This window comes from Ambystoma mexicanum, chromosome 3q (assembly GCF_040938575.1).
Source record: "Ambystoma mexicanum isolate Mex_15411 chromosome 3q, UKY_AmexF1_1, whole genome shotgun sequence".
In the NCBI taxonomy this organism is placed as follows: domain Eukaryota; kingdom Metazoa; phylum Chordata; class Amphibia; order Caudata; family Ambystomatidae; genus Ambystoma; species Ambystoma mexicanum.
This window is the reverse complement of record NC_090926.1, coordinates 853,090,686-853,114,662: the sequence shown is the minus strand read 5'-3', so window position 1 is coordinate 853,114,662 and position 23,977 is coordinate 853,090,686. Positions and strand designations below refer to the sequence as shown.

The window sequence follows — 23,977 nt, the reverse complement described above, 5'->3', positions numbered from 1 at the left end:
CCTATTAGAGTGCAACATCGTAGGAACAAATTAGTGGTGAGATTGGTGGTTGTGCTGCGGGATGTGCATAAAGTGTCTTAGTCAGGTCTGAAACATATTACTCACATATAGCAACACATAAACAGCAACACATGTATTAATGTTGTGGTTGCAGAGGTCATAGATAGGGCAGTATTATAGGCCGGGTATTTAGTTGATATATTGAAGTGACATAGGATAGTGTGATGTTCAGGAAGGATTAAAATAAGTGTAAGATGGAGTCAGCAAGGTAGTGTGGTAGAAGCGAGGTCGGTGCATTAACGTGGCAGAAGTGTTGCCAATTTTTAATGCTAAGGTCTAGTACACAATGAACAGAGGAGAATACAGTTCTTGCTGTGGAGCTGCGGGACTGGTAGTTCAGCTCCAAAAACAAATCCCCTTTTCCATTCCCATTCCCCAGGAGAGAAGCCGAGGTCAGAGGTACCCGTGGTGCACAGAAAAGCCCTAATTGTATCCAGTTGCGGGGCCTGAACATGTTGGGAATGGAATGTTAGTTGACAGAAGAGGAGGGAGGGATGCACTCTTTGATGGACACATTCATGAGAATAGGGCACAGGGCCATGTGATGTTAATGGCCAGGTGAAGATTTAGAGCACCGCTGCCCTCAACAGGGGGGCAGACACCCCATATGAATTACAGCTAGACACACAATTTAAGCAAATAATTCTCAAAATTCAGACTTGAGAGTGGTGCCCTGGTGACGTCATCCCTGGGTACCTGGGGCTGGGAGGAGATAAGGGAAAAGCCGTGGCTATAATGTCTTGTGATTCGGGACAGAAGGAGCAGAGGTGATGCCAATACAGTTAGTACACGGTCAGGGGTGGGGTTTGTGTGCGCCATGGCATCTGGGCTAATGAGGAAACCTATTATCTCATGAAAAGCAGGGTTAGTCTTGGCAAGTTACTTTGATCACGTCTGGAACAGGAGGGTGCACTTCACGTGATGGTCCCAAATGTATGAACCTATTGATAAGAACCCATCAATCATATACATGGGTTCGATAGTGATGATGTATGGGACCACGTGGCTAGCGGGATGGGAGTAGCCAATCGGTCAAGTGACTATAGCGTGGGGGATTAGCATGCTCTATAGGTGGTAGTCAATATGGATGGTGGGATTATACTGTACTCATTGTAATGCATAGTATTGTTAATTTGCAAAAATCTGTGCTATATAAGCTGTAACCCTTTGTGATAAGATGAGCTCTATGTCAGTTTGGGTTTGTACAGGACCATATGAGACTCATTTTGCGTCTAATAAATCTTGTTTTCCCTTGAAACGAGATGTAGTGATTATTTTATTTGTTTGGATTGCTTTTATTCCGCCGTTTTTGGGCTGCCATCCTTTCAACTCATTCCCACTTGGGTGGAGTTGTGAACATTAGCCTGAATCGCATCTAGATAGAAATGTGAATGTAAATGTTAGCATGCCCCACTCGTGTGTCACTGTGTACCCTGCTTTCCTGCTCCCCATGCTGTTGCTATATATCTGTATGCCCCTCCTGTTGCTATAAGCCCAGCCCCCGGTCTCTATGTGTCCGTGTGTCGCTATGTTCCCTGCCATCCTGTTCACGTGCCTGGTCTCGGGCACTTTAAAGATAACTATCATATGACATCACTACGCTTACTCTCTACTATACATCATCATTCAACTCGAACACAGCTATACTCCCTATAATTTGGCCTAGCTGTTCACATACAAATACTACCCCATGAACACCTCATCACCCTAATAAAACGCAGGTAGCCGAGCAAATTCTGGCCTTGTTCGCTCACATATGCGTCCTTCAGGCCTAATGCAGCCAGACGCCAGTCTGGGTGTCCACCCACCAGACTGCACACATCCAACTGATATCTCCAGCACCACACTTAACGCTAGGATGCAGCTACCACCCAGCTATTACATCAGCTGCACACATATCTGGTGCACCCACGCACCCTACGACACATTCTCTCTCTACTGACCAGAACTACGGTTCCTGAGGGCGTTCAACCTACCAGCGCTTTGAGGTCATACCAATGATACATAGAGCGCTATATAAATGCCATAACATAACATAACATAACATAACATAAGTACAAATGTGCTAGCAGCATGCCAGTTCCACAAAATATGTAGTGGGTACATTGGTGTACTTTAAAGGTACCAAGTGCCATGCATCGTAGGTAAGTGCTCTGTAAAACAGTTAACAGGTAACAGGAATGGTGAAGGCAAAAGAATTCCTACATTGCAATCAAGACCAAGAGAACATGAGACCTATTATTATTTTGTCATGCAGGCTCAGTTGGTAATGTATAGAGATGCAATTGTGTGAAGGGGTAGCATTAGGTGTTTATATTATAGTAAAATAGTAAATAGTAAAATATTCACTACCACACCTATTAGTGATGTGTAATTATTCCTTAATTCTGTATGCTCCTGGCATTGTGACTCGCAGAAAGGTTAACACTGCGTTTGCCTTTGGTGTACGTTCAGGTGAGAGAGCTGCAGGTGCCCGGGGTGAACAGGACAGCTTTTGTTTTGCTCTTCTTTCCTTCTTTGAAGTGTGTGCCTATTTTGTGTACTTTAATGGTCATCGATTGCAAAGGTGTGAACTTTAGAGCTGTCTTTTAGTCATGGGACAAAGCTCATGTAAGGCTGTGGTTGACATACGACAGCCAACACCTATGGACTTTGATAGTTTTCATTTTTAATCCAGCGGAGGTTTGTTTTTATACAGTTAAAATGCATGTCGTTACAGCCTAGAATACTAGGATATAAACTTCAGAATTAAAAACAGAATTCCTGCAAGATCTCACCTTCATGTAGAGTTATCTCTGGTGTTAGGCCAGGTGGGATCCAATGCAGCTGGTGATGGCTTTTCAATCAACTGTTTTGTTATTACTCCTGACGCTGAGAACATTACCATACCCGCATTTAAAACAAAGGGATTGTAATATGGCCATCAATTATAGTTGATTTTATTTCAATGACTTTCCAATGTGTTTTGAAGGTGATACGTTCATAGGACTGAACGACCCGACTCGGACATTATTTGACGGGCGATGTCACATGCCAGCTCATTAATTACACCTTCACCCGTTCAGAGCGTTCCAGAGTGTGCACATAACCCTGCATACCTGTATTATACACGCGGAAAGTATGTTCAGCACACTTCCTGCAGTGCAATCAGTCAGCCCCCCTTTGGAAATAATGGGCAATTTGGTAGGTGTTATATAGGATGTGTATCACATCTGCTATTTCACTTTCCTCCCTTTGCCTGGAAAGGGGCATGCGATGAGAACTGCCGCGGTTTCTCTCCTCCTCCCTTCCAAGCATCATTCCCGTACTTGCCTCCATGTCTGAAGGTGCGAAGATGACATTTCCACTGGAAAACATGGGAAAACAATATCATGTATGACATCATCATTGTAGCTGCTCTTGAAATGCTAAATGGTCAGTCTTGGTTTTCTTTCGGAGGTCTCTCAAGATGTGTGCATATATATGAAACTGTTGAAACCTCATTCTTTGAATGCTGGACAAGAATGTATCCATGATAATGGGCGCTCTGTCCGACCCAACAATCTCGCCATACTTTAGACGCCTTTTAACATCTTGGTATGATGCTAAGTACAAGAGAACAGGAAGATAAACTAGAGATCAGTATGCTTTTTGAAAGTCTGCAATATGGTTTTCTAAAATTCTGTACACACACACACACACAGACAAACACACATATATATTGAATAAAAACCTTTAGTTAATGATCAGTTAAGCTAAAAACGTATCGCAAAAAAATCCTGAATTTCAATGCATTGGGGAACTTGGGACCGGCTGAACTCGGCCTGTTCCCGTTGATCTGCCCTACAGTATTATATCCCCCATAATGCCATGTGCTATGGCATTGTGAATCAATTCCCTTCTAATAAATATGTCCTCTTGGGCTTTGCCATGGGAACACACTTAGTTAAACCAGTCCTGAGTTCCCCAGTGCGTTGAATTGCAGGTATTTTGTCGCAATATGTTCCTTACCTTAACTGATCATTTACTAAAGTGTTTTCAATGAATTTCAAGGGTTTTGTTATTCCATCGATTTTTTTCCACACTACTGGCCGTGGCCTAGGCCATGGCTTTTGACCGTGCCCACTGTATTTTTGAAATCACTATCTAGTCACAAGCCATGGCCTTTGGCCAGGTATACTAGGCATGGCCCTCTGCCATGCCTACTGTCCATTTTAAAACACTACCAGACCACTAACAAAGGCTAGGACCAGTGATGTTTTACCCAGACCTCAGTGTATCTGTTAAAATTATGAATAACTTTTTTGTATTACTTTTTTACCATAGCCGCAGATATAATTATAATAGGGTTTCCTGTTTTTAGTGCGTTTTTTTCCAGGGTTTTAAAAAAAAATGAGGGTCTGTGTATATCAGTGTTTGCCCATGTGCCCTCTTCAAACATGCAGGGATAACTGTTTTTTCCAGCGCAAACACAAACAAATTTTTTAAAATTATTTCATTGCATGCAAAAGTAGGTTAATATCTCTCATGACTGGCTGCAAGAATAACATATGCCCAAGATTGGGAGGTTAACCGCGAAATCCACCTTATTGAAACCATCGCTCTAAGACGCTCCTCAATCACAGACTGATTTTGACTTGTTTTGACAGTGGTATTGATATGCATAAAAGATGGCAGGCATTGAGAACTCATCATTTCTTTAGGCAATGCACAGTGTACTTAAATTATTTGCCAAGGATCACTCGTGTTACGCAGCGTGCTACAAGCACCTTGTTTTATGGCAGGTCTCTTGGTGACTGTTGTGGTACATCTAACAACGACCCCAATTAACCACATTCAAGAACGATCTTATCCAAGAGAAATGTCTTGATTTTTAATCCCCAAGCACTTTTTCAGGACTGACTTTCTAAAGGTCGCTAAATTTACAAGCGACTGGAAGACTTTTAATACTGATACTTGCCCGCTCTGCGGTATCGATATAGAAACTATTATGCATTTTAAGTTATTGTGTGAATCCTTTGAAGACCTGAGGTCTAGGTACCTGATTGTGCTATTCAAGAATGCTCGTGTTTGTGGAGCAACACAAGCGGTATTGTATGCCAGATGACCAGGGGAGTTGCTAGGTCTGGAAAAGACCCGGGGCTAAGCTGATGTCGGAATTGTTGGGACTGGGGGCTAGCTAGTCTTTTGGCTGTAGCTCCTGAGATTCTATCCGGGGCTACAACCAAAAGATCAGGGGCTATAGCCCCCTCAGCCCCCCCCCTAGCAACGCCCCTGCAGATGACAACCCACCCGAATGGTGTATTTCAGATGCTGACGTGCATTTACAGAGCATGGACTCGCAGGAATGATCTGATCAGTCAATTGCAGCTATTTGACGATTGTAGCATCCCATTCTAATCCACCTTAACTTTCCACTCTATTCTATTTATGAAACCTGCAACTTGGACATTCTATTTGGAGCTGAACATCTTAGATTTGTAACAGTAACTTTTTATGCTATGTATTTGATAGTATTAAACTGTGTATTGTATAACTTGTATGCTGAAAACCGATCTGTTGAATACAGATTAACGAAACAACAGGAAATACTCACATCTTGATATTACAATCAGATGAAAGCCAGTCAGCTGGTCTGACCAGTCACCTGAAATGGCCACCATGGTCACCAGACCCATTGCAGTCTAGATGAGACTGACAGCTAATGAATGATCATCATCAGGACAGGAAAGGAGTGACAATTGAAATTCTGACCTGCCGAGGTTGTTCAACTCCCCACAATTTCCATCTCTCAATTCAGCAGCTGTGTTCATCGCAACTGCACTATTCTGGACTCGGCTGAGGGCGGGAAGAGTGGCGGGCTGCCGCTTGTGCAAAGTGCAGGGTGGACCAGCACTTGAACACTGTGAGGGTGTTTGCACCTGTACCCCCACGCAATGCTTGGGCCAACCAGGGCAACGCAACAACCGTACCCTCAATGTGCTTGCCTTGCTAAAGGAAAAGTAGAGCAGAGGACTAATGTCTCCTGCTTGTGAAACTATTTATACACATTGCTTCTAATCAAGAAAAAAGTTCACTTATGACACTTGTATAAGAAACAAGCAATCCATGATGTGCCTACTAGAACCCCATATGCCAACCTACTGCCAATCCCAAGAATTAAACGTGCAAGAAACGGTGGCGCTTGCTCCCCATTCATTGCCTCCAAACACTGGAACTCACTGCCTCACTCCATCAGAAATGAACCTTCTCATCTCGCCTTCCGCAAGGCCGTCAAAACCAGATTGTTTGTCTAAAAGTTGCTACTGCACCAACACAGCTCAAATGTAACCCTGCTGTTTCCTATTCAGGCTTGAACAATGTAAATGTAATGGGAGAACCACCCATGCGTATGTAAGCAATGAATGTATTCAAGCCACTCACCTAAGAATTGTAACTATACATGTATGCGGGCTAATGTAACCAATCGCCCACCTCTCTGTTGCAACTAAGACATATTCTTTTAACATCGCCTCGATTCCCTGCACTGTGAGAGTGCTTTATAAATGCAAATAAATAAGTAAACACATAAATAAATAAGACCTGTTAGGGAATTGTTTTCCAGTATAACACAACTTCTATCATTTTGGTGGCCTCTTGGCGCTACAAGTGCTAAAAGAAAATTGGATAACAAAAATTACAAAGCCCCAGCACAGAGGCAAGGGAAAAATTAGGTGCCCCAAATTAGAAAAGAAAAACAGCATGTGATTAATCATGTTTTTGTTCTAAATTTGAGACCGAAGAAAATTCTGCTATTCAAAGGCAAATTAAATATGTGTGTCACCATCAAGCACTAAGTCCAAATATACAAAGGCATCACTCTAACATTCAATGCTAGAAGGTAGCAGAGCACATTTGCCAGTTGCACCTAAAATGAGACCTTTGAAGGTGATGAAATTCCACAAGGGTGAATTACTTGAGTCACTGTAAGAAAGCGAGAGGTGTGCCGTTATTCCGAGCAATTTATCTACCTCCTGCTTGCATGTGAGCAGTGTAAATTGCACATTTTGAAGTAGTTTTAAGTATGTCTGTGAAGGTTAGGCAAGATTTCCGTCAACAACACAGCAATGGAGACATTTATTATGTATGTTTAACTATTTATTTTGGGGGTTCGGTTGGGCACTTCATGCAGAGGGAAATACTTTAGACCACTAGGGAAGAGGGAGCAGGCTAAGGAGGACGGGGGAATCACATTGGGATTCTGCAAGGTATGGTGAATGGAAGGTAAAGAGGAACCAGCATAAGGCAGGGCAACATTCAAAGGGAGGCAAGGACTGCAGTCCAGAAAGTCTGACTGCTAATGGGGAGTAACGTGCTGCATTAGTAGGGCATTCCCAATGTCTTCTGGTGGGTTGATAGGATTTCTGTGAATTGGTGTGGGCACTGGAAATGGCCAAGAGCAAGGCAAATCATGTGTGGTGTTCTTGTGATGGTCCAATCCTAGTGCAGGGATTGTCCAGGTAGGGAAGGGTTAAGAGATGTTATCTTTCTTATGGTTCTTCCAAAGAGGTATTGATGTTTAAAGTGAGTAGGTTATATAAGTAAGTGTATGTTTCTGGCCATGGGCTCATTTGCATCACTTTTGACCAATGCCATTTATGATATTAGTTAACTAGTGTAAGAGCACATGTACATGGGCCAAATTGCAGGTTTTCATTAGCACAGTAGGACCCCTATATATCCTAAGGCATCTGCTCCCTCTAGCAGTGACAAGAGTCAAAGCAACTGCATCAGACAAACATACATAGACAAACATACATCTGGCCTTTTATTATATTGATGATCAGATTTTAGATCAGATGTTAATCCTGCCTTAGCTCCTACCTCACTGCTGTAGCATAATTCCTAACACTTTACTTTTTGCCATAGTTTTACAATATACAGCCGGTTTGTAGCTAAACATGTACATACTTTATATATCTCCAGAAGCAAACCAAAAACTCGACACAAAATAACCACCACATGCTTCACAGTTAGACTCTTTTATATTCACTCATCAGAAAGAATAGATAGACAATCAAACCATTTGGTATAGTGGTGAGCATAGAAACATAGGTGGAAGTGTTTGCATGAACATGTGACTATGAAAACAGGAAAACACATTTTGCATCAATAAATGGTTTACAGTGAATCAGCACAACATTTCAAAGATAAGTGACTTCTCTCGCATGCAACATCCTTACTGGCACTTCTGGCTATGACAGTACTACACTCTCTCGCATGCAACGTCCTTACTGGCACTTCTGGCTATGACAGTACTACACTCTCTCGCATGCAACGTCCTTACTGGCACTTCTGGCTATGACAGTACTACACTCTCTCGCATGCAACGTCCTTACTGGCACTTCTGGCTATGACAGTACTACACTCTCTCGCATGCAACGTCCTTACTGGCACTTCTGGCTATGACAGTACTACACTCTCTCGCATGCAACGTCCTTACTGGCACTTCTGGCTATGACAGTACTACACTCTCTCGCATGCAACGTCCTTACTGGCACTTCTGGCTATGACAGTACTACACTCTCTCGCATGCAACGTCCTTACTGGCACTTCTGGCTATGACAGTACTACACTCTCTCGCATGCAACGTCCTTACTGGCACTTCTGGCTATGACAGTACTACACTCTCTCGCATGCAACGTCCTTACTGGCACTTCTGGCTATGACAGTACTACACTCTCTCGCATGCAACGTCCTTACTGGCACTTCTGGCTATGACAGTACTACACTCTCTCGCATGCAACGTCCTTACTGGCACTTCTGGCTATGACAGTACTACACTCTCTCGCATGCAACGTCCTTACTGGCACTTCTGGCTATGACAGTACTACACTCTCTCGCATGCAACGTCCTTACTGGCACTTCTGGCTATGACAGTACTACACTCTCTCGCATGCAACGTCCTTACTGGCACTTCTGGCTATGACAGTACTACACTCTCTCGCATGCAACATCCTTACTGGCACTTCTGGCTATGACAGTACTACACTCTCTCGCATGCAACGTCCTTACTGGCACTTCTGGCTATGACAGTACTACACTATGAAACAGTTTCAGCTCCCAGTTACTCCCCTGCCACCACTCTGGATTAGCAGAATTATGAAAATGTGACCCCTTCTAGATGTAAGAATCAACCCCCAGCTACTAGAATCAGGCTAGTTCATTGGTCCCTCGGTGCGTCAGAGACAGAGGAAGATGTGCTTTCCTTGTCAGTTTGAGACCAGGCCAAATTACCCTGAAGATGGGGTCCTAACTGATTGACTGATTGATTATTGCCCTGTTTATACTCACACTAGTCTCTTTGCTTTATTGGCTCAAACTTGACTCATCAGGCCCTTTTGCTGGCAAGTACAATCAGCCTGTACCTGCCAGAACACTGCCCCCCACTCGATACAGCCTTCCAAGTTCTCCCTTCTGCGGCTACAGCGGTCTCCAGAGAGAGCTATGCAGGGTTGACCCTCCTTCCTCCAGTGCAGCCAGCTCCTCAATCTCTCCCCAGGATTCCCCTGCAGAGGACCAGAAAGAATCCAGGATGTCACAGAAAGCACCCAGCAGCTCTCTCTCAACATAAAGCATACGCTGCACACATGCATTAGCTCGTAGCCTTTCCTACACTGCCATTAAGCAGCAAACTAAGCCGCGGAGCACCACAAGGGAGGCAGCACTCTATGTCATGTTAGCACTTGCCCACCTTACCTTCCTCCTGACTGCAGGAGCCTGCCTTTAAGTGGGTTTGCAACCCTTCATTTCTTCTCTCCTGACACTTTGATTGATCAAAATGTATCAGGATCTGTTAACAAAGATTAAGTCACAGAACCATGAAGAAATGTAGCATTGTGATAGATGTCATCTAAGTTAACACTACATAAATAAATGAATACATTAATAATATGATTATCCTTTTCGATTGAGAACTTGGATTGTGAGAGTTCAGCGGGCATACTATGCATACTGCGTGTTCTAGAGTGGAAAGGCCTCATAGGCTGCTTGGTTTGGTCAGGGTAGCCCCTCAGGAGGAAAAGGGGATGGGGTTTTCAGCTCCTTCCTGAAGCAGAGGAGATTTCCTGGAGTCTGTGGTTCAGAGGCAGCTTATTCCATATTGTGAGATGAGCCTTGCAAAATCTGATGCCTCCTCTGTGATGGTAAATGTACACGCACTGGAGACCAGTGGTCTCAGAATGTATACTCTTAAAGATTTAGATCACCTCCCTTTATCTGTAAGGGAGTTCGGCCCCCTGTGTCAAGTAGCTCGCTGGACCGCACACAGGGGTTTAAATCCCAGCCATTGCTCAAAAGGCAACCAGTGGACGCTTTTCAACCTTGTGAAAATGCTTTCTCTTGTATTGGACCAAATGGGCTGTTATGTTCTGGCCTAAATGCAGGTGTCTTATGGTGTGTGTAGGGGCTTCCAAATAGAGGATGTTGCTGAGGCATTGACAAGCTCACAGACTACCTTCACTTTGTGGCAGAAGTCTAGGAATGTAAGTATTATGCTCCACCTGTAAAATTGGTAGTGTGTGCTTTTGATCATTTATATGGGACCTGCAAGTGAGCTCTGTATCAAAGCTGATCCCCATGTCTCGGACGGCCTTTGATGTTTGAGTGGGTATTGCCTGGGTGGAGGACCACTCTAAGGGCCTGCTAGTGATTTTCGATGGGCCTCAGATCAGGATTTGTATTTTCCTCCCGTTTAGGTACTGGAAGTAGCCTGTGATCCAGTTTTGGATTTGGAGCAAATGTCATGATGTTCATTTCCTTCTTCCTCGACATAGTGGACGGTATGTGAGTTATTCTTGCAGAGTTGTAAGGAGGACTTGAAGGTATCCAGGAGTTCAGAAAATTGCCTCATGTATGCCTTGAACAGCCATAAGTAGACTGTCATCCTGGCTGGTGGTTTGAAAAATGGAACTGCTAGACTATAATGCCTGTGCGCCATGGCCTACGACCATGTGCCGTGAAATAAGAAATTAAATAATAGATAAATAAGGAATTAAGTCAGGTAGGTGAAAGCAGCACCAGAGATATACCATATAAGCCTATTTATTTGGGTTTTCTGATCCACTGCTTCATACACAGTGGAGATGTCTGATCAGCTCAGCGCTTCTCTGTGTTTGCTATCCAGAGATTGTAGGATTTCTTCTCTGGTGCAGAATAATTTCTGTAACCTTGGCTGATCTGAGCCCGACTGTTGGTCATAGAGGATTTTATGGGCTTCGCTGTATGCATGTAGTTGATCTGTTGACAATCTTCTCCATGATTAAAGCTCCAAAGGCCAGGCTAGAGATCAAATGGAGGTTGGCAAAGATATTCAGGGTGTCATTAGGCTTTTGATGAGGGGAGGACCATGGTCTTTCTGGAGAAGAGGGGACTATCTCTGGCAAGAGAGACACGCTGTGCAAGTGTGGCCAGGCATTCTTCCTCAAACCTTCAGGGAGATTGTGGTGAAGAAAGTGAACATCCTCACAGAACCACAGTGCCTCTAAAGCAGAAGTCTTCAAACTGTGGGGCGCGGCGGCATCCCAGGGGGGGGCGCCAGAGCCCAGCATGAAATGTAAAAAAAAAATATATATATATATATATTTTTTTTTTAGATTGGAGGAAATGGGAAGGGGCAGCTCACATGGTCAGACTGGACCATAAAACGGTTTTAGGCACCAATGAAAAAATGGCCAGCAGTTGCAAATGGATATTCAGTCCTTTAGTCGCAGACTGTTTGTATAGTACCCAAGGGTTTTTTTGTTCAAATGTAAACAAATTGTGATATTTAAAGAATATTTATTCAGCAAAAGTGGTCAAAACTACTAGCTGCATAGTAAAGTAACTCCTCAAACTGGCCCACATTGGCCAAGAAAGTGGCCCGTTTTGACTGGCCTACACCAGCATTTTCCATTTTTGGTATGGTCATCGCCCTATTGCCCTATAGGCCAGTCCAAGCCCGCTGGCTCATCCATAATGGGTGAGAGGGTGTCCACCCACTGGCCACCTCACCCATTATGGAGGAGCCGAGGAGCCAGCCCAGTGAAACACTGAGCAGTCCCTCAGCTGCTTTTTCCAGCTGCGGGAGTGCTCCTGGGCTGGCTGAACTGTCAAAGGCAAACACTGTTTGCCTTTGACAGTTCATTTCCCCAGCCGCACATGTTCACGGAGCCATTCCACGCTGGGGGTATTTTGCTTCGCCAGCCTTGCATAGCTCATTGGAAATGCTGGCTGGGGCACTGCATGGATGTATGTGCAAGGGGGTGCTCCTGCGCCTCCTTGCACATACGGGCAGAGCAACTTGGAGCGGGGCATTTTAGCAACCACGCGCAGGCCCCTGCAGAAGGTACGTTTATGGTGATTTATTTTTTATTTAAATGTGTATGGATGTGTTTATGCTTGTGTTATGGGACTGTGGTGGGAGCAGGATGGGCGGCAGCACTGGGATAGGTGTGGGAGTAGGGTGGGTAGAGCCAGGGTCTGTACTGGGAGTAGGGTGCGGTGACGGCATGCAAACGTTCATAGCAATTTCTACATACTGTCCATCTGGCACTTTTGGGTGGGGGGCCCGGCCTGCCCAAACTTTGCTCTGGGGGGGCCCAGGCCAAAAAAGTTTGAAGACCACTGCTCTAAACAGTCAGTTAGCTTACCGTCCTTTGATGGCTTTTTTCCCTTCCACCTGAATATTCTACAGCAATTAACTCGTTATGCCCCATTTGGTTTGCACTACAATATGGATATTTAAAACCTTTACCTTTAAATCAAATCTTAGCCTAATTGTGTTAGCTTATTAAGTACCGGGATATCTCTACACTGAACAGCCCTCTTTTGTCGAGGAGTGTTTGCCCAAGAGCAGTTCATAAGCTTAATGTGCAGCAGAGTTTTTGAATTATTCGTATTTGTATTGAGGCCCTTTACTTCTAACTGAATCTGCATGCTATTTGTTCGTCTGTACTGCATGTGCTATGTTCTGTACAGACCTCTGATGCATGCTCATGCTCTAAAAACAAAACATAAATAAATATCAATTAATAAATATAACCAGATAACCTTTGCTGAGAGATTTGCAACAATACAGCTGTGATGTTGCAATATATTGCTAAGTAGACATTCAGCAGATGGGAACAGTCTGGCCTCTGTAGTCTACACGTGTACCTGCTGCAATGCCATTGATTGAACTTAATCCCAGCCCATGTCTTTTCTTTTGCCTGGTAAATTTAGTGAGTCTCTCTGAAAACTGTTAGTATCATTAGAATGATGGGATGTTTGAGAGTATAACTAATATTATTATTTTTTTAAAATTATAGCTTGTATATGTTAAAAGGAGACGTTTCACACTCTTATACCAACGTCAAAATTGATTACTCAAATATACAGCACAGAATGAACAAATACATGAAACATCACTTATACAATCACTCTCTTCATTCTAAATAGTACCATACACTGTAGCCATCATCTTATCTCATCATGATTGAGCTTATCCTCACATTTTCTTTAATAGTACTAATTGTTGACGTTTAATAGTTTACCTATTCCAAACCAAACTTTTGTGATTGCCAAAGAAAGTGTAACTTGGCAGCAATGTAGCCACCTAGTGCAAAATCCATTTGTTTTCAGACGACATCCTTATAAACAAATGTCCCCAAGTAGTTTATGTGCAGGTGTTCTAAGGTGGCACATCATTTTAACAGGTGTCCACAAGTTTCCAAAGAATTTGCATTTTTACAAATTCTGAAGTTCTCGAGATATATTCATCCTAGGGCCTATAACTTCCATAGTTGGCAGTAAAGTTAACCTTAACATCATAAATAATCTTCGGCGTATAGTACAAAGGTATTTTAACACATAATAATGCAGCTTCATTCTGCTAATCATACAAGTGCCATAATGTAATGGAGAGTTCTCAGTCCTTGCATAATCATAGCTGATTTGCCAATCCCACGATCGAGCTTTGTATTTCAGATCCTTAATCAGTACTGCTGTCCTGTCATTTCCCAAATCAGGACACCAAACAATTTAATTAATAAAACATACATTGATCCAAGCAAAATCATTAGCAACACGTTAGCGTGTTTCCTAAAATCTTTGGAAGCGGGCAGTCAGAGTTTAACGCTTTGATGTTCAATGCAACCCTTTTAATTGCAAGGTGTGTCTTGAGTGATGGTAAACCTACTTCTAATCGTATGACTTCCACCAGGAAGCTTTGGGGAAGGCCTTAAATTGTTTTCCACACTGCACCTCCTAATGAATGCAACCAGTCTCTCGGTGTGCAAAAGAGAGCTTCCAGGCCATATGTTGATTTTTGTACAACTCATGTGTTATGCATTGATATCTGCCCTTAATGGTAAAGCTTTCTATGCCTGCCCAAAAGGTCCTTAATGTCCATCAACGAGGTGGCATTCTTGTTTTTTTATGCTAATGAGTGTATTATGATTTTATTTGTTACTCAGGGTAAGGCACACGTATTTGTAACATTCAACCATCTCCAAAGGATTAGTATCAATCAACCATCTTCTAACTTCACCCTTATTATAACCAATTTTCATAGTTTTTGTTTTATTTGTATTTATTACTATTTTGTTTTCTTGACAGTGGTGGTCTACTTTGTCAAGTGCTCTACTCAAATCAATCATTGTGTGATCCACTATTAACAAGTCATCAGCATATGCTAGAATCACCGATATTTTTTGGGGAAAATCTTTTTCTGTGAATAATATATCTGTCAAATCGGCCAAGTACAAATCAAACAGCACAGATGCCAAAGCAAAACCCTGCTTTAATCCACCATCGGGTTTCATTCTGGATGTAAAATTACATGGGCTTATCCGAATGGTAGCATCACTATATAAGTCCTTTATTGATGTTAGCAATCCTGCCCGGTTGTATACGAATTGTTCGAGTCACAATTGCTCGAATGACAATTGATCATTTCAGAATTGACCGAATTGTGAAGGTCAATTGTTACATATATGCGGGGGAAACCCCCTGCAACACCCCACCCAACGAAATAAATAAATAAATATATATATATTCGGTCAATTGTGAAAAGGTCAATTCGGACCCTTTAAATTAGGTCAATTGTTCATTTGGGTAATACCCTTAAAGAAGACACATGCTCATATTCCCAGAGTGTCTTTCTCACATACCCACCAAGAATTTTTTTAAATTATGTTTTTAATTATGTTCTTAACAAAAACTAGGCTACACTGTTATCATTTTACACAAGCAAAGCCTGGGCATTTTGTGTATTATAAATATACCGTAATGGATATTGTTGTCAATTTATCAATGTGCGTTTTTCATTGTGTGGGGTCTTTTCAATTCACCATAAGTCAAACATCTTGGTACGTAACCCTGCTCTTATTTTAACACCCGAAGCCCTCACAGGAAGTGACACAGCACAGCCTCTAGCCAGACAAGAACACTTTTAATTTGGATGCTGAAGTCGTACGTTAGAGGAGGGCGAGGTGCGCGTGAGTAATGCACCACATGCCTGAAGGCTGGTCAATGTGCTAGATTGGGGATAGGCATGTCAGGGCGGCCAGCGTATGCTAGGGGCTTGCTCGGTATGTGTGGTGCGGTCATTGATGACATGGTGCTCGCATCATTGGCAACGGGGATGATTAATGTGTGCGGATGTTGCAAGTGATGTCAATTTGCTGCTATCACATGTGCCGTAGTACCACTGAATGTGCGCGGGGGCGGACTGCGGTCATATGCAAGAAGTGCCAGCATGACATGTCCCGGGCCCTGGCACCACATGTTGTGTTGCCATTACATAGTAAGGACTTTATACAGCACACACAACACACTGAATTGCCTCCGGGATCTGAAGTAATGTTTCCGATATACCAAACCCAATTGGTGATACTTTTTATTAATCTTAGAAGCAGGTTGAGGGTGTGAAGGTGGGTTGCAACTCATAGGTTGAGCACAAAGGGATTCCTCTGTGGGAGAGCCCGGAGGGAGGATAATCTGAATCTTTAGGAGGTCCCATGGATTATGGTTGTGAATTTTTTTGGCAACTCAGTTAGTTGTGGGGCGCGTTAGCTGCCCTAGCCGGAGGGATATTTTGTTTCCATTGTTACCTGGAAACGGGAAATCTTTCTCTGGCCACTCGGTTCCGCCTCCTTGCCGGTGGCACCTTTGCTACTGTTTTGCCCCCAAATCAGGGCTGGTGAGGAGCTGAGGGAATGCAATGAGAGGAGCGCATGCTCAGTTGCTAACACTAAACTACAGGTCATAAACATTCATTGTGGATTTGGGAAATTCTCGGCGTGTGATCCCTATTATCATCGCATTTATAAAGGAATCATAACTGCACAGGCTGAAGAATGGTGCTACTGTGCACACAAAGTTTCTGCAGAATTGATGTTTAGAAATCAAGATGATGAGCGCACTGACTTGAGAACATGTCACATTGCTAAATGGTGCATGGCTCCCTGATTAATTACCAGACATTAGTTTTGAAATATGTTACAATTAATTAGGGTGGCTTGCTGTGCAATTCCAGTATGATGCAATGTGACTGGCAAATGAGTAATACTTATAAACTTTACGCAGACACGGCTGTGATGCCCTCCAGCGGTCCACAGGGCGAGGAGCCGGGTGCTGATGCTTGCAGCTGCTTGTCAACACTCTTGAGTAATATTGTATGAAAAAGGGGGGGAGGGTACATCGCGAACTGGAACTGACAGGGAATTCTTTTGTCAAAAGCAGATAAATTAGACGTTGTAATTGTGTTCGAATGATTTTTACTTCAAAAGATTCGCTTGTTCACCCCTTAGTATCATATTAATTCCATTGAAATAATCTCATTTGTAGACTTCTGCAGATACACCTCTGAGACTGGCTCATATTTTGTATCATTTAGTGTATAGATATATCTCGGGCAGCGTTTCAAGGAGCAGATTCTGGCGCTACAAGGAGTAGGAGTAACAATAACAAGCTGCAGAGTAGCCACTAGGGCAGTGGTCTCTGATCTGTGGCTCTCCATATTTTTTGGACTACAACTCCCAGGATACCTCACCATTGACTATGTTGGCTAGCAGTGATGGGAGTTGTAGTCCAACTCATCTGGAGAGCCAAAAGCTGCATACCCCTGCAGTAGGGGATCAGTAATAAAGGCCGGAAGGGAGAATTGGCTTAACATGAGAGTATTTTCCAACACATTGAGTAGCTCTGGGGTTATTATGAGGACAAGCCGGGAGGAAAATGAATAACCAAAGTAAGGCCAAATAATTCTCACCTTCTCATTGGCTGGGATGAATACCTTGCCTGCCCCCTGCTTTTTTGATACTACCATTTAGAGACGTGAAGAGATGGGGCTGCTGGAACTCCCGACCGCAGAAGCATATGGCTGATTGTGGCTTGTGGCTGATAATTCACTGCACCATAATTGCGACCACTCATTTCCTTCACTCTGTGGTATGAGTAGGTTCCATCTGTAAGGAGGAATGAGCTGCACATCCTGCCTGGGTTCTCGTTATATTAGCTATAGGTGAGAAATCAAGCGCTCCACTCAGGTGAGGCTGATGTGAGACAGGATACCACAGTTATCACTTTGAATGCATGGAATGTACACAGAGAGTTATCATTTATATATTTTAAGGCTCCTGGAGGGATGTAACACATTTATGTGCAGTTGAAGGCAGGAATACACACACACAATCCCAGATCATTGAGTGAAATCCTTTGTTTTTCCCTAACCTTTAGGGTTAATGTCAGCCACACAGTTGCAGGAGGTTGTGTGGCTCACTGAGGCCCTGTCTAGTCAGGGTGCAGTGAATGAGTTAGATTCTTAAAGGTCATCCAGCAGTCAAGCTTGAGCTGACATTGGATGAGAACATTCATGTTGATACCTAGGCCTGGCTTTGGACCCTCAACAGATCCACTTATTAACTCTAGATGTTGTACTGTGGCGAAAGCAGCAAAGAGGCCATGAAAAGGATGAGCTTGTCTCTTGTGATTGTGTCAGTTTGCCTTTGGCTCTGAACTGATTCTGTCTGCACATTTGCGGGCATACACCTGGTCTTTGCCAAGCGGGTTCTTGGCTTTCAAGAATAGCAGTATCTGCAGAATGCAGCACTGATGCCTCCAGTACAGACGTCCCCGTGCATGCGTAGAGTCCAATTTCAGAGGGTCTACTCAACAGCTCCTCCTTGCAACAATTTCAAATGAATTCCGATGCCCGGGGTAGAAATACCAGCCGTTATTGGCCCTGAGAGATTTATTCAATTATAAAGTGTGGTATGTAAGGGAAGTCTTGAATATTTCTAGACAGCTACTAAAAACATGTATATTGACGTTTTATATATGGTGTCATTGACTACAGAAGAATGTGTAGTTCATTCCAGGACTTGGCAATACGTACTGCCCATGAGGTACCTCTGTGCGTAGCCTTGTATAGTCGAGGGGATCAAATCACTTTAGTCTTCGTGACTGGACAGACCCTATTTTCATTCCCGTGAGTCTTGTATTCAAACCATTAAAGCCTTAGGCCCAGTACTTCCACGAGCAGCAAGGTCGGAGTGGGGCACGAAAGGTCTCGGGCACTAATGAAAAAGTGGCCCACAGTTGCAAATGGAAATTTGCTCCTTGTGTGACAGACTATTTGCGTAGTACCCAAGTGGGAGTTCGGTGGTAAAAGGAGCAAATTTGGCATTTGAAAGAATATTTGTTCAGTAACACTTGGACAATCTACTAGCTGAATAGTGGAATTAATAATACTAATCAAAGTGGCCTACTTTGACCCAAAACGTGCCCACACTAGCACATTGCGCCTGCACTTTGGGCATTGTCCGATTGCTCTATAGGCCAGCCCAAGCCTGACTAACTGCCGGGATTGTCCCGGGAAGATAGCTCAAAAACAAAGAATTCCTGTAACAGGGTCTCGATGCCCACGGGAGGTGTAAGCGCTTTAAAAATGCAAATAAATAAATAAATATAATAAGTATGACTTCCACCACTAGACATATAGGATGTTCGACATCACCTCATGGCTTGCAGGCTGCTATGGGGAACTCTCATAAGGCACTTGCATGCATTCTGACAGAATAATGCTTGGCCTGTACTACGAAGAGCGCAGCGTTTATAAACTTTGTGCAGTTTCCGATGATTTTTCGCTGTGCACAATTCCTTACATTAGAGGACCCTAACCCCCATCTCTTAACTTGGGTGTTAAAAGGATGACATTATCCTATGGCCGCAGAGGTAAATGTCTTTATATCGCAATATTTTATATTGAAAATCACATATCTGCAATATTTTATCTTGAAAACTTTTATAGTGACTGAACTTTTTTGGGGGGTTGGGGGAGTCCCCACACAAACCGCTGTTTCCAAACCATAAAAACCAACCCCAACCGTTTCCAAAAAAATATTTAACCCTTTACCGCACCCCTAAATATGCATTCATTATAAAGGTTTTCAAGATAAAATATTCGAGAAATGGGCATTCAATATAAAGGATTCGATATAAACACTGTATACCGAATGATGTTGTTCTGGCCGAGGCTTAGGGCCCATTGATCAACCAGGAGCAGCATATTTCCCATAGCTGAGCACAAGCCTTTTCCTCTGCATCCATACTTCAGCCATTCAATCGTTTTTTTTTGTTTGTTTCCTGTCTTTCCTGCCTGCCCAACAATTATCAACATGGCATTTTACAGCAATTTCAGTTTACCAATTTTGGAATTGTTTATTTTGATAATGGATTACGCATTCAATTCATGTTTAAATTGTCAGCCTTGAAGATGACCTATGGTCGAAACATGTCTCGGCTGCAAGCAGGCATTGGCTGTGAGCAGGCATTGCCACCTGACTCTGAATAAATGATGTTGATGATAATCTGTGTCGCCGGTTGTTATGATGATTACTAGAGAACAATAAAAATGATCGTGGCCTAGCACAGCTCGCCAATCTATCAGCTATCCCTCCGCAAATACCTCCCCTCTCGAGCTCTTCGCTCCTCTACTTCCAACTCACTCAGGGTCAGTCGTTTTTCTAAGAAACAAGCTGGGGGTAGATCTCTGTCTTCGGCTGGGGCCTCCCTCTGGAACAGCCTCCCTGCCACTCTAAACTTGAGGAGAACCATCTCCGGTTCCGGAAGCACCTCAAGACCTGCCTCTTTTCTTCTGCCTTCGCTCCCCATCTCCCCTGCTGATCTGTTCTCTCTTGGCACCGTGCACCTGGCCACCCTCTGTCTTTTGGGCCCAGGTACCTGCTCATCCTGCCACCCTCCCGCACTGCCTTCGGGCCACCCCTTGCACTGGGGTCTGTATCTGTACCCATACAGCCCCCTCTTTTTCTTCCTGCACTTATCAGACCTACCCTGTCTGCTGCCTTAAACCTAGCACTTGCAAATTGCTGGCTGCATTACCACTGTTTGCTGCCTTTATTATTTATTTATTGTTATTTATCTGTTTCTCCTCTGCTTCGCACTTTCCACCTCTCCCCCTTCCATGCACTTTTCCCCTCCCCCTCTCCCATGCACTTGCGCGTTCTCAATGTCACTGGGCCTAGTAAGATCGCTGTTTTGTTCTCCCCTGTTCCCCTCCCTTGCCTTGTCGCGCTCTCAAACACTTACGAGCGCGATAGAAATAAAATATCAATCGATCAATCAATCTAATCCGGATAACCCTGGACCTTTTCGGACCCTTCGGGTAGAGCCTCTTTGTTTTGGCAGCGCAGCAGGCGATAAGTCATGCATACACTGTATTTGGTAGAGAGCCACAGCGCACCCACCAGCGATTCTGGCCTTAGCTGTCTATGGGCCTCATTACGACCCTGGCGTTAAGGGTTCAACGGCGCCGTAAAAGGTGTCGGTGCCATTAAACCCTTAACGCCTGATTACGAGGTCCCTTTGCGGGACCCGACCTTAACGGCTGGTTTAACCAGCCGTTAAAGTAGGGTGCCGTAAAGGGACCTTGGTGCTAAGTACGGTGCCGCAATTTGCGGCACCGTACTTAACGCCTTCCCCATTCCCATTGAGCCCTATGGGGCAAACATGGGAATGGGGAAGGGCCCATGGTGAATGGGGAATTACCGCCCTGCCAACCTTGGAATGGGGCGGTAATTCCGCCATTCACCATGGCGGACTCCGGCATGGACCATGGTGCTAATGGCACCATGGTTTAGCGCCGGGGTCGTAATGAGGCCCTATATCTATTCAATGTTTAGTTGCTGCATCCATAACTTTCTTACTAGATGCTGCAAGGCAAAGCTGTGTATGGACCCAATATTACTGGGAAAAGTTGGGGTGGTCTATAAGGAAAATATAGGAGGGGATAAGAATACTTTCACAGCAGTTTTGATGCTCAAAAATCTTGAGGGACTGCACAAACAACTTTGAGTATAAGTGCACGGCGTGCTTTCATCGAGGATTCTTAGAACCGGACCTTTACAGTCTTAAGATAAATCCCCACGTTCCACATTGAAAAGAAATGCTTAAAAGTAGCTCATTAAGTAGTAGCACATGTGGAATTCAAATACAACTATACTACTTAAAATGTGTTCTAACACTGTTTCTGCATGCACACCACTATGGCACATTGTGGCACACATATTTTGCCTAGGATCACACAATTGTGGTGAAAAAGCGAAGCCAGAACTGCAACTCAAGTGTTCTTGTTTCACAACACCACCTGACTAGTGCGCTGGAAACGCTAACATGTCGGTGTAGAAACAAGCTTCAGCACGTTTTAATATACACTGTAAAATTTGTCATATTTCTTTTCAATATAAATCCTGTCTGCATGTTAGACTGAATGCACATTAGATGTCAACATACCTTTCAGCATGGAGATTACGTGTCATTGTTGGGGAAGATTGTTGTCTAAAATGAAAGCTTTTGGTTTGGTCATGGGTCTGTTTCTGACACTGCAACTCTTCCCATTAGGAGTACATGCTTTACCTGCAGCGTCTGGAGCAGAGGTCCGAGGAGCAGTTCCTCGAGCACTGGCTGAACCCCCACTGCCAGCCACACTGCAACCGGAACATCGGCTATCCAGTCTAGAGCCATCACTCCCGGTTCCATCTTGGACGGTAGGAGTTTTAGTAGCATCTCTGCATTTTCACCTTCCCCTGTCTACGGCAGAAATGACTGAGGCCTTGTTAAAGCAGTGGGGCGTAAATGTTTTACTTAGTTTGTCTGATTGAGGGAAGTGAGCGAGGTCGAACCCACCGAGCAGGATGTGGTGGTGTTCACCACACACAAAATATTTATGAAAACTAAGTTGAAATGGTGAATTTTACAGATCCATTTGAAGGAGAAAGAAACTGGACAGAAAGTCCTAGGGTTTACAGGTAGTCGTGTAATGGAATGTATGAAACATAACTAAACAGCATTAGCCTAGATAACAAGAGTAGAAAAACGGTTCCATAAAATCGCTGCAAAAATGGCCGTGTATACAAAATATTGCAGTAAAAATGCTGTGGTTTTTTGCGCCACAATCATGTAAAGGATGCAGGGGACACCCCCGCAACCTCTGGACCCATTATACTATTTAAGGGGAGTGCAGGACACCCCGCAAGCCCCGCTCCCCTTAAATGTGATCATGGGGTACACCTTTACCGGGTCAAACCACAGCATTTTTCTGACCATTTCTTTTACCGGTGACATTTTTGCCGCAATTTTCTTACTTGATACCAGAAAAACCTATATTAGAAAATGTAAATGTTTCCATATCAAATCATGTATGTGCCAAAAAGAAAATTGTGCCCCTGATAAAAACACTGGGTGTACAATTTGGGCGTGTCCACTGACAATGCATAATAAAACCCTGGTTATGGTCTGTAGGCCACGCCCCTTAAAGACCTACGTACGGGAGGCTACTTGCAAAAGATTTAAGGGGGTGTAGACAGAATGGGAGCCAGATGAGTGAGAAACAGGTGCGCCAGAACTCAGAAGGTAAGTGGGGTGGCGGTGGATGGAGGCATGGGCCACGCAGCGCCTGGGTTTGTGTGTGTGTGGGTGGGCAGTGGAGGACTGAAGAGGGCGTTACAAAAGGTCGACACTGTGGAACGCAGCCTTTCGGTCTGGAATCTGCAAGGTCTGCCTTTGTAACCAGCATTCGCACATATAGATCCTAAATTCTACCACTGCACACTTTTTTTTAAAATAATGTTTTAAATTTGTGTATATAGTTCAAGCAGACCTTTACACAAAGAACTTATAAAAATACAAGTCATTCAATTCAACCAATTTCTCTACAACACATAAAATATATACCATTATTAGCCATCAAGTTTGAGGTTAGACAACAATATAAAATAAAAGTGGATATAAGTTTGAAATACATTCACAATCACATATCACATTGTCTATATTTACAGATTACCCAAAAATGTCACATCATCTTCAAAACTTTGCTAATCTATTCTAACACATTTCCAGACCTGAACTATTGCAATTGTATGGCAATGGCTATATCCTGATCCAAATCTCAGCCAGAATACTTCTCTGGTAATATCATTCATATTCTCTACATATTTTCTCAGATATCGCACATTGTGCTCTTTCATTCTAGGGCAGGCGGTAAGGACATGCCTGGATGATTCTTTCTGTGCATATCATTACAGATTCTACATATCTGTTTTTCTTTATGTAGACCACGTCATGCACCCTTGATTTCCAGTACCTCCATTCTATTAAATAGTAGGTCCATGAACATCCTCCGTGTTACAGGAGAGGAGAGAAGTTTTAGATACATTTGCAGCTTTTTATAGGTAAAATACCTCCTGGCATATGTACTTAAAGATTTCATAGCAGACACTGTCTGATGACTAGTCAAACAATTAGAGTTGCCAGTGATATTAGGCCCAATTCGAGCCGTATAGCTTCAATGAGAGTTTAATTTGTAAGACTCAGAATCTTTCTCCAGTACATCTTTCTAACCTATCTGCCCAATTACCCAATT

General features: G+C 43.5%; 1 protein-coding gene across 1 annotated transcript in view; it reads left to right on the top strand.

Annotated features, from left to right (window-relative positions):
* Window positions 1-23,977, top strand: part of C3QH17orf67 (chromosome 3q C17orf67 homolog) — a 149,437-nt gene that overhangs the window by 91,878 nt on the left and 33,582 nt on the right. Inside the window, exon 3 of the mRNA XM_069654940.1 lies at window positions 21,958-22,103. Coding sequence (XP_069511041.1) covers window positions 21,958-22,074 — 117 coding nt within the window. The 3' untranslated portion in view covers window positions 22,075-22,103. The remainder of the gene's footprint in view (window positions 1-21,957; window positions 22,104-23,977) is intronic.